The sequence below is a fragment of the Nomascus leucogenys genome, chromosome 5, assembly GCF_006542625.1.
Source record: "Nomascus leucogenys isolate Asia chromosome 5, Asia_NLE_v1, whole genome shotgun sequence".
NCBI classification, from domain to species: domain Eukaryota; kingdom Metazoa; phylum Chordata; class Mammalia; order Primates; family Hylobatidae; genus Nomascus; species Nomascus leucogenys.
Genome location: NC_044385.1, coordinates 135,158,476 through 135,170,516, shown reverse-complemented (window position 1 = coordinate 135,170,516; position 12,041 = coordinate 135,158,476). Strand labels below are relative to the sequence as shown.

General features: G+C 33.9%; 1 protein-coding gene across 1 annotated transcript in view; it reads right to left on the bottom strand.

The window, feature by feature from the left end:
• MYO16 (myosin XVI) overlaps window positions 1–12,041 on the bottom strand; it is a 575,469-nt gene that overhangs the window by 325,718 nt on the left and 237,710 nt on the right. Inside the window, exon 12 of the mRNA XM_030813681.1 lies at window positions 9,492–9,557. Within this exon, the coding sequence (XP_030669541.1) occupies window positions 9,492–9,557 (66 nt within the window). The remainder of the gene's footprint in view (window positions 1–9,491; window positions 9,558–12,041) is intronic.

Sequence of the window (12,041 nt, the reverse complement as noted above, 5' to 3'; positions counted from 1 at the left end):
ATACAGCACTTTTAATTTTAAATGTTTTTAAAAGAGATATGAAACCAATATGGGTGGTGGGCACACAACTGTCTGCTGCATTCTGTTTGAACTTTTTTCATTTTTAATTATTCCAGAAGTTGCAATGAATATTAAGAACAATTAAATGATAGTGATATACACATTATAATTTATAAAACTAAGGAGTTTTAGTCTAGCTTCATTGTCCAACAGATCTAATTTCTGTTCTTGTTTGAAAACTTGTACTAACACTATTTCACTTCTCCCCAAGTCCAACACAGACTTAGGCTCCAATTTGACAAAATGTTTTTCAACTTTCTATTTTGTAAATGAGAGTTTCATTAGATGTTCAACAGACACAAGAGACAGCCTGGATCATGTATCCATCTGTGTGTACATGGAGTTCATTTCTCTAACTATATATTTTTTCGTTTTCGTTTTTTTGAGACAGAGTCTCGCTCAGCTGCCCAGGCTGGAGTGCAGTGGCCCAAGTACAGATCACTGCAGACTGCATCCCCTAGGGTCAAGCAATTCTGCTGCCTTGGCCTCCCAAGTAGCTAGGACTGCAGGTGCACACCACCACGGCTGGATAGGGTTTTTAAATTTTATTTATTTAAATCTATTTGGGCTTAGATATTCTCTTTATGCCAAATTTTACTAGAGAGTATATGTAGGTGATGAGCCTTGAGTGTCTAAAGAAAGTTATTTCCTGATAAACTCATAACCTCTCTCACCTCCCCTTTCTTGTAAATCTCTTTCCCATGCAGTGTTACAGTTCATGTTGTGGAATAGTCCATTGCTACCACCTGGCAACACATTACCTGATGCTGATTCTATGCTTTATACATAATACAATTATGGAAATAATAACGACAGTGTAATTCTATAAACCCTTGAGGATTTCCGCTATGCAGTCCCTGTTTTCTGAGTGACTGACAAGCCATTTAAATTTTTTATTGGTTACCATTCTCATTGTTAAAATTGCACGTTCTCATAGGGTCCAGCGAATATCATCAGGGCCAGACACTTCCTTCACCACCTGTCTTTTCTCTTCTCTTCACTGTCTTCCTTCCTTATTTGTATCATTTGAAACAAGAGGATTCTTGGTCAAGCACTCCATTTTAGCTCATAGGTGAGATGACAAGAGCTCAGCCTTGCTAATCTTTGATGGACTCTAGTTCTAGAGAATAAGTTCCTTCCTTCTTAATGGACAAAGTCCCTCCTTTTCTTCACTGGTCATTATACTTCTCCATAAACCACCAGCAGATTGCAGAATCCTGCCATGTTAATTTCTAAAGCCACTAACGCTTCCACAGCTTATGAGAGCCATTGAGCCACTGGCCTCCGTCTCTGGGGAGCCTAGAAACTTTGTGGCACCTCCCAGATGCCAAAGGCTCCAAGTATCCTGGGCTGCTGGTTTCGCACTATGCTATGAACATCTCACTCTGTCGGCCTGTGTAGGTGTCCTATTTGCTAACTATATACCTATGTATAGGTGACGTATTTTGAGAAAGTATGTGTTTGTGTTTACAAAAGATCACAAATAATAATAATAATAATAATAATGATAATGATAATAATAATGAAACTGTCTGCCTCTGGGCGCAGCACTTGTGCTGCTGAGAGAAGCCTGCCAAGCATTCACTCTGGAGTTGCATGACCTGGACTTTAATGCTAGCTCTGCCACTCATGGGAAGATTTCAGAAAATCTGCTGAACCTCAAGTCTCAGCTTATTCAACTGCAGAGTAGAAATAACAATTCTGATACTGATTTGCTTGCCTTTTGAGATGAGATGTGATAATAAATGTAAAGCCATTTGAGGCAGTTCTGCCATGTAAGAAGCACTCAACAATGGCAGCTCTTTTCATTTCCTAGAATTTCAAATATTATAATTTTTTTAACTTGCTCATATCAAATTGCATGGTGCATTTCTCTAAATAGTCCTATATATTTTTTAAACCCCATAATGTGGCTCTAGTCCATTCTTCTGCTCTTCAGAATCTTACTAACTTTTTAAGATTTGCCCGATCATATTTCTTTTTTATTGTGATGCTTTTTTAAAAAAAACCTGATAGGATTTATTCCCTTCTAACCTCTTGACTTGCCAGTTAGGGCTACACACCCTCAATACAGCTATTTAATTGTTGTTCTCAGCTAGAAGTGAAGTATGTGATTTTTTCATTGTTATTTGTGTTTTGTCTCTAGCATGTCTACACAGTGCTCAAGGATGAGGACACTGTAAGTATCTAAGGCAATGTATTTTCTTATAGAGTCAACAGATGTTTGTTGGCTTGATGATGCATTTTTGTTTCTGATTTTAAGGTTGCTTTTTTGTAAAGCCCATGCAGGAAGATCTGGCTCCTTTCTATTTTCTGTTTCTCCCCTACATGTAACATGTTTAAAATGAATGATATTACATGTCTTCAACATAAATAGGCAGCACAATCATGGACCCTGTCCTGGTTGGTCGGACTTCCTGTGGAACTGCCTGCTGACTCGGCCACTGTGACCCGCATCTGGGCAGTGGTTGTTAGCGTCAGATCAGCACTGCTGTGGCAGAAAGCAATCTAACTGGGAGTCCTGCCTGCTGCCTTGTATAGACGTCAGTCTCGAAAGGAAGTTTGCCTCAAGAGTGTTCTACGTCCATGATTAATAACTTGCTAGAAATAAAAATGAATGTTATGCAAAGGCTTAATAGAACAGAGTTAATGATAACGAAATAAAACTAAAATGCAGATGTTATATGTGAATTTCTTTTTAAATATGAAATGGAGAAGTCATTCTCCGGTCTTTATAATCTTTACAGATATAATCATATTTAATGTTTTATTTTTTTCTTGTAAACTAATTGACATGGGAAGAAACCCAAATATTTGAACAAAATTTGTCATTTAAAACAACAGACATACTACAATGATAATAACTAGAAACAAAAAGAAATAAATTTTTGTTGTGTGGCTTGAGGACAACAAGATCGTTTTAATGAATACCTGATAGGTGACTACTTGATATTATTTACTAGGCACTAATATTACTACAGGGAATAACCACTAATTCAATGTAAAATGTATGTCCTTGTAGCAACCTAATATCTATAATTTTATGGGTTGTTACCTGTAGGCAAGGAGAGCACAAATATGGATGTCAAGTCCAGAAGGACTAGACATTTTCACCTTTTCTCATGACTTATAAAAAGCAGGTAATTTTATTGTAAGCTTTATATCAGTGCATCTTTTACCTGATATATTTTTTGTATTTATTTTCCATTTTTATTTTATGACAGATTTAGAAATGATGAATATAAGAGGTGGTATGTGTATATATATATGCAAATTCATTTTATAAAATCATAATACTTATATATAAAATAATTAATATATTAAATACTTAATTCATATATAGAAACATATAGATTTTATATTAATAATTATATAAATTATAAGTTGCATTAGCCATTTTCGGTTTTAATAAACTATTCTGGTAATGATCTCAATGTATTAGATCTTATTCTTACATTAATAAACACATGTCTCTTAATATGTTTCTCCTTTTCTCTATGAATGTGTATTTCTGAAAAAACTGCAAATACCATGTATTATTTGAAGCCATAATACTACTATAGTGTCAACACTTTAAAAACAAACACACCACAATTAACAGTTTTTTCCCATCACAAGATACAATGTAGTATGACAAACTGTGTCATACTATAAAAAATATTATGTTAAATTTTGGCTAATACTTAAAACTTTACCTCTAGATCCATAGAAGCATCCAAATAAGAGTCATTTTTTAACTTTTCATTCAATTATTCAAAGCTGACTTTTGTCTCACTGTTAATTCTTGTTAACTCTACAATCAACTGTTACCATAAACATAAGCCAGAAATAATATCATCAATAGTAACTTCAAATAGGGTGCGTTTCTCTCTCTCTTTCCCCTCCCACCCCTTGGTGCACACAGAATTAAAAAATTAAAGGCATGAAATGCCAAACTAACCTAGGTATCTGAGGGCAAATGATCTTCTGACACCAATGCAATAAGAACAGATGTAGTCTCCTTTACCCTATAGCTGTAATGAAGCAGCTAGTATCAGTCAAATTCTCCTAACCATGAACAGTTAAAAGACTGGATAAAATACAAATCAAGCATCTAATGGCAGGGATAGTAAAATCACCAAAGCAGCAATGTCTTAGGGAGCTAAGATCTTGAAGAAAATCAGGACGCACCGGGCCACACGGGATCTTTTCCATCCCCTCCTCCCAGCACACAGTGTCGCTGTGCTGAGTGTCTCTCAGTGGCACCACAGAAAGTCACCCTAAGTGTCTCACGCTCAGCAGAGATTTGAGCAGCATCACACAGTACTGGGGAGACACAAATCCAAGTTCAGGGTTCAGAAACAGAGGAAAGCCAAATGAGTATCAGCCCAACTTTCCACCTGAGACCCGTGAGGGGGCTCACCTTTTTGAAGGGAGCAAATAAAAAAATTAAACGAGACTTCACAAGGTCAAGGCGGTTTGTCTACAACTTATGTGCCCGCTAGGAGGAAAAGTCAAATCTTCTTGGGAGGAAGATAACGTCTTCCTGGGTCCTATGGCTTTTTTATATGGAAAGTTCAATATTCCATCAAAAATCCCCATGAATGTCAGTAAATATATCCATATATGTAAAACCAACACACACACACACACACACACACACACACACACACACACACACACACACACAGTCACATAGTAGAAACAGACCTCCATATTAGAGTCATAAGACACAGGATTAAAAATAACATGTTCAAGAAAATAAGTGGCATGATGAAGACAAAGAATTTCACCAGAAACCTGGAAACCCTAAGAGTTTAAAATAAAAACGTTAGCATTGAAAAAAATCACATAACAGACATCAGCATTTTAAGGAATGATTTTATCAGCAGATTCAAAACAACAGAAAAGAGAATTTAAAATATGGCCAAGCAATTATCCAGACTGTGGTCAAAGAGAAACAAAAGTAGAAAACAAAGATTAATTCGGTTTATATTTTTATAGACTTTCTACATATATACATACATATATTTTTTATAGAAAGAAATCACAAATAGAAACAGATAATACCTTAAACTAATTGATAATGAATTTAGAAAATAGCAAACATGTAGAATTCAGTAAAGCTACATTTAAAGTAAAATTTAAAAGCCCCAAATACTTATTTTAGGAAAGGCAGGAAGTCAAGGATATATCTATACAACATAAACAATAATCAAATTATATCCAAATAAATTAGAAAGATGGAAATTTTAAAAACTCAGAAAAGTCACAAATTACCAACATATGGAATAAAAAGAAGCCGCTCAAAATTCTACAAATTTTAAAAAGATAAATAGAACCATGAATAATTCTATGCCAAAAAACGTTTGAAGATTAAATATAACATAATTTTTAAAAAATGCAATCATTAAAAACTAGCATGGAAAGAATATGAACTGTCCTATGTATGTCAAAGAAATTAAATCCAGAACTAAAACCTTCTCGCAAAGAAAATACCAGGTCTGAATGGTTTCAGTTGTGAATTCTTCTAAACATTTAAGAGAGAAACAACACCAAATTTACAAACTCTTTCAGGGACTAGAAAACAGAGTACACCTTCCAATTCTCTTTATGAAATCAGCATTATTTTGATACAGAAGATTTTTTTAATAAAAAAAGAAAAATTAGAGGTTTATCTTTTTCATGAACATAGATGCCCTAAGCAAAATATTATTTAATAGACTTCAGTAATATAAAGAAAAGGATAAAACATCAAAAATGTAAGGTAGGTTTAATATTTCAAAATCAGGAATTATAATTCACAAACAAAATAAAGGAGAAAAATATTCATATCAACAATTGGTACAGAAAGAATACTTACATTTGATAAAATTCAATATGTTTTCTATGATAAAGACTTCTTAAAATAGCAATAAAATGAAATTTCCTTAATCTGATAACTGGTATCTATGTAAAATTTATAATGGTTTTTATACTTAAGGTTTAATTCCTAAAGATTTCTCCTAATATATATATATATTTTTAAATGAAATTATTAATAGTATCTGACATTATTCTGGTGATCCAATCCAATAACATAAGAACAGATTAATAATAGGATTTTAAAGAAAGAAAATTATTATTGTTTCAGGCAATAAGATTGTGTACACAGAGTATTTTAAAACATACTAGATAATTTTATGGCTGATAAATTTTACAAACTGCTAGTTTAAGGTAAGACTTTTTAAATTGTGTTTTTATACATATATGGAGAACACGCCAGTGGAAAATAAAACTTTTAAATGGTTCTTAATAACAGCATTTAAAAACATTTAATGAATACTATGCACTACACTCTCCAAAGGAGCACACGGGATGATACACTGAGAGGAATTTCACATTTTAAAGACCTCAATAAATGAATATAGTTAAAAGACTCAGTACTTCTAACATTTTTTGTCTGTTTCTAAATTGAATTGTAAATATAATGCAATCAAATTCAAAATCCTAGGGGGAGTCCCCCTCAGCGACCCCCAGATTGACAAGCTGATTCTAAACCTTAAAGGAAAAGGCCAGTAATTAATTGCTAGGGCAAATTTGAAGACCAAAGGTGGATGACTTAGAGTACAAGGCATAAAAATGTATTATAATAGACCAATCAAACTGAATGGAAATTCTATATCCATTTATATATAGTTACCAGTTTTATGCAAAAGTGCCAACACAATGTCCTGGAGAAAGGATTTTTTTTTTTTTTTTTTTTTTTTGACAGAGTCTCACTCTGTTGCCCAGCCTGGAATGCAGTGGCGCGATCTCGGCTCACTGCAACCTCTGCCACCCAGGTTCAAGCGATTGTCCTGCCTCAGCCTCCCAAGTAGCTGGGTTTACAGGCACCTGCCACCACGCCTGGCTAATTTTTGTATTTTTAGGAGAAACGGGGTTTCATCTTCTTGGCCAGGCTGGTCTTGAACTCCTTACCACATGATCCACCTGCCTTGGCCTCTCAAAGTGCTGAGATTACAGGCGTGAGCCACCTCACCCAGCCGAAAGATGGTCTTTTTAATAAACAGTACTGTTTCAGGTTAATATACATTTTTTAAAAATGAATCTTGACCCCTACTTCTTGCAAGATGTTTTCAATATGCATTGAGAATCCAGAATGCTTAAAGATCTTTCAAGTCAATAAAAAAGGTAGATGAACCAGTTTTAAAGTTTTTAATTTTTAAGCAGGATAAAATCCTGGAATAGATGCATCACAAAACAGGATATAACTGTACAGTAACTATATGAAAATGTGGTTAATATCATTGTTTGTCAGAGAAACACAAATTAGAGCAATAAGATTCCACTATATATATACCCAGCAGAATGATAAGCAAACAAATGAAATTTGATCAAGGAAGAGAAGCAACTAGAATTTCTGTATTAAGTTGTAGATATACCTTAGTACAACCACTCAGAAAACTGTCGGTATTTATCAAAACTGATTGTATGTATACACTTTCATGTACCAATTCCACTCTTTCCAACAAAAGAAGTACCTATGTTATCAAAAAAAATTTGTGAGGATGTTCATAGCAGTAATATTCTTGCTTCAAAAGACGAAATCTCCGTTAATAGTTAATTAAACTGCCATTTATCCACAAAAGGAAATTTTATACAGCCGTACAAAATAAAATAACCTATTGTACTTATTGTATTGCTACACACAAAAACATGGGTGAATCTACCTTCCATAATATTGAAAGGAAGCAGCCAGGTACAGAGAAAGATAGTCTGCAAGATTTCACCCATATAAAGTTCAACCATGCAAAGCGGAGGGCGAGGGCGAGAGTAGTCGGAACTGTACTGTCTCTTGGGGAGGTATGTCATGTTTGAGACAGGGCATGGGAGACATCTATGACCCTACTAATGCTCTAGTTCTTCATCTGCATGATGGTTTTTAGAGTGTCATGACTTTTATAAATTAGTTGAACAGAAGATTTAATATTTGTATGCTATGCAATATTTATATTATACGTCAATACACATATTCACATAAATATTAATTAGGACTCACAAAGTGAAAGATACAGAACTGAGGTTTTTCTCAAAACCATTTAATAACCACATGTCAGATTAATTTCAGTCCTTGGACGAAACTCCTGAAATGATCATGGGTGATTCCCTTGCTCTAGCGTCTCATGCTCACCCTGAGATTGCACAGGATGAGGCTGGCATAGGATTGGGCGGAATGAGGAGGGTAGGCAGGTTTCAACACAGCTTTAAAGTAGCTGTGGCACTGACTTTTTAATTTAATTTAATTTTACTTTATTCTATTTAGAGACGGGATCTCAATCTGTCTCCCAGGCTGGAGTGCAGTGATACAATCACAGCTCACTGTAGCTTCAACTTCTTGGGCCCAAGTGATCCTCCTGCCTCAGCCTCCTGAGTAGCTGTAACCACAGACACGTACCACCATGGCTGGCTAATTGTTTTTTTTTGTTGTTTGTTTTGTTTTGTTTTGTTTTGTTTTTTGCAGAGATGGATCTCTCATTATGTTGCCCAGGATGGTCTCAAACTCCTGGCCTCAAGTGATCCACCAGGCTTGGTCCTCCAAAGTGCTAGAATTACAGGCATGAACCACCGAGTCCAGCCAGAATTGACTTTTGATAACATGGGTGGAGGGTGGGGTGGTGGATGCTCTCTTGTTCTCATGAACTATTTCTGTGAAAATACATGTTTGATTTCCTAGGAGTCTGAGTTCCTAGGAGTTTCCTAGGAATTTCTCTTTTTCTCTCTCCTCTGTCTGTCCTCCCTGCCCGTAACATCTATGAGTGAGCCCCGGCTTCAGAAACATATACCCACTCCCTGCCTGCTGGTTTCGGGCAGTCTCCTGTTCTCTATTAGTGGAACCAGCCTTGTTGTTACACAAAAAATAGCTCCTATGATATAGTATTTTTGACCCATTTCTACTCAAAAATCACATTGCATTTTCAATTGACTGGAATAATTTTCTACAAGTAATTTCTCTTTTAATTTTTAGAGCCTCATAATTAAACCTGGCAAGTCATTTGGGAAAATATAAACATGCGATATTATCTTTTTTTTATTCCCATTGCCTTAACATCATAGAACTCTTCAGAAACAAGTCACATGTCCAAATAAGGGCTCTAAGCCAAATGATCTTGAGTCAGTCAAGAATGTATGGAAAATATATTTATATATTATTTAATTTTAGAAGTCGAATGGCTATAGTCATAAACAAATGACAATATTTTAAGTGCAAAGAAACATTTTGATAAAATAATTCCGATTTTCAAAGTTGCCTCAAAATGAATTAGTCACTAGAATGCAATCATTCAATTCAGAATTTAAAAAAGTTTTTTAGAAGTTTGCCTTACTGTTTTTTTCAGTCATTTGATACAAATGTGTATGACTAGAGTGTACTACTCTACATTATTCAATGATATTTAAAATTTTGTACTCACCATGGAAGAATAAATTGGAAGCTCCTTGTATGGGTTAACAAGCAAAAGAATGTTCCCAATGAATGTCTGTGAAAAAAGGGAGGCAAACAGTTCATGAGTCATATAAATAGCATCTTTAAACAATAAAAATCATACAATTTAAAAACCATTGTATGAAATATAAAAAATAAGAAAAAATCTACTTTAATATTTTGTAATTTTTTAATATTTTGCAGTTTTAAAGTTTTGAATTTAAAATATTAAATGAATTAAATAATTCAAATTAAATAAAACAGGCTTTATTTCACTGAACATATGAGAAATGAAATAAATTCTAAGAATTTCTTTTCTTAAAAGATTCTGTGAGAAACCAAACAATGAAAAAATATAGACTTAAAACATATGACAAAATGCCTACGAAAAAGTCAGTGGGGTAACAAATTCTGTTATTCTGCTACAGAATAATAAACTGCATAAGTGAGAAGTTAGTAAAGCACAATAATCAAATAAAATACTTTGTTTCAATTAAAAAGTGACAATGAGATACAAAGGCACAAAGTACAGATGGAACAAATAAAAATAATAAAATGATAGATTTAAACCCAAACACCAGCAACTATATCAATTGTAAAGGTACCAAATACTACAATTAAAATACAAAGATTATAAATTGTATTAAAATATGAAAGATGACTACTTTAAAGAGAAATATCCTAAACATATAGACTAAAAAAAAAAGGGGGGAAAGAATGAAGCAAGGTATGCATGCAAACAATAATAACAGCAAAGAAGGTGACTATGGAAATAATTAATTTATAAAAAATGTGCTTTTGGAAGCAGTACCAGAAATAAAAAGAAACATTTCACAGTAAAATGATAAATCAATCAGGAAGAAACAACATTTCTAAATTTCTAGAAAACTAAAATCTAGCATCACATATATAAAGAAATAACATATAAGGAGAAAAACAGGAGTTCACAATTATAGTGGAACATTTTAACCATTTTTCTCAGTAATTCATGGAACAAGAACACAAAATTTTAAAGTAATAATTACCACATTGACCAATTTATTTATATAAAACACTGTTACTGACAAGTTGAACACTGGCTTGTTTCATTAAACTTAAAAGATTTGAGTCACACAGCGTATGTTCTATTACGGTAGAATTAGGATAGAATATTGTCTCCTGAACTCTGTGTGAAGGGCCTTAATGTCACCTACCATAAAACTAAATCCAAATAAATGCTTTCCCTTAAAAAAAAAAAGAATATTGTATTGTGTGTTAAAAATTACCTAAGAGAGTAGAGTTTTGGTGCTCTTACTACAACAGAAAAAGATAACTATGTGAGGTGATGGGTATGTTAATGTGCTGGACTGTAGAACTCATTTCACTAAGTGTATATACATCAAAGCATCATGGGCAGGTGCAGTGGCTCAGGCCTATAATCCCAGCACTTTGGGAGGATGAGGAAGGAGGATAGGAGGATTGTTTGAGCCCTGGAGTTCAAGACCAGCCTGGGTAACATAGTGAGATGCCATCTCTACATTTTTTTTTTTAATTAGCTGGGCATGGTGGTGCATGCCTGTTGTCCCAGCTACTCAGGAAACTGAGGCAGGAGGATCACTTGATCCTGGAAGGTTGAGGCTACAGTAAGCTGATATCTCACCAATGTATTCCAGCCTGGGTGAAAGAGTGAGATCCTGCCTCAAAAACACAAAACAAAAACAAAAATCCAAACAGACAAAACTCATGTTGTATCCCTTAAAAAATACAATTTTAAAAAAGGTTATTTTAATTAAAAAGATACTGAAGTCACTAGTAGATACCTAGAAAATCACCAAATAAAACTATTTCTATTACAACATATCATAACTTGTGGGATGCAACTAAAGGTCTACTGAAGATAAAAATTATAGCCTAGAATACATGTTAGAAAAGGAAAAAAGGAGTGATAATTAATGATCTAAGTATCGACTTCAAGGAGTTTAAAAAATTACATCAATTATAAAGAAATACATGAGTAAAATAAATAAAATATCAAAGCAGAAATCAATGGAATAGGGTGAAAAAAGCCAAAAGGTGATCCTTTGAAAAATGTACAATTTACCCCAGCAAAATTGATTCAGAAAAGAAGAGGAAAGGCATCAACTACCAATAGCAGTCAGTGATATGACATCAAGACAGATCCTATGGACATGAAAACAGATGAAGACGGTATTATGAACCATATTGTAGCCACTAAATTTAGAAATTTAGGTCAAGTAGACAACAATCCGAGGAAAATACATCATACTGAAGCTAACACAATAAGAAACAGAAATTCTAATTAGTTATTTCCCTATAAAGTGAGATGAATCTATGTCTAAAATATTTTTCCACAAAGAAAACTTAAGCTTCACAGGTGAATTCTTCCCAACATTGATGTATAAAATAAACAAATATTCTGCAAATTATTTCAGAGGATAACAGAAAAGGGAACACTTCCCATTTTAAGAACACCACATAAAATTGACATTAGAATCTAATAGGGATATTGCAATAAAGGAAAATTACAGGCTGAACTCTC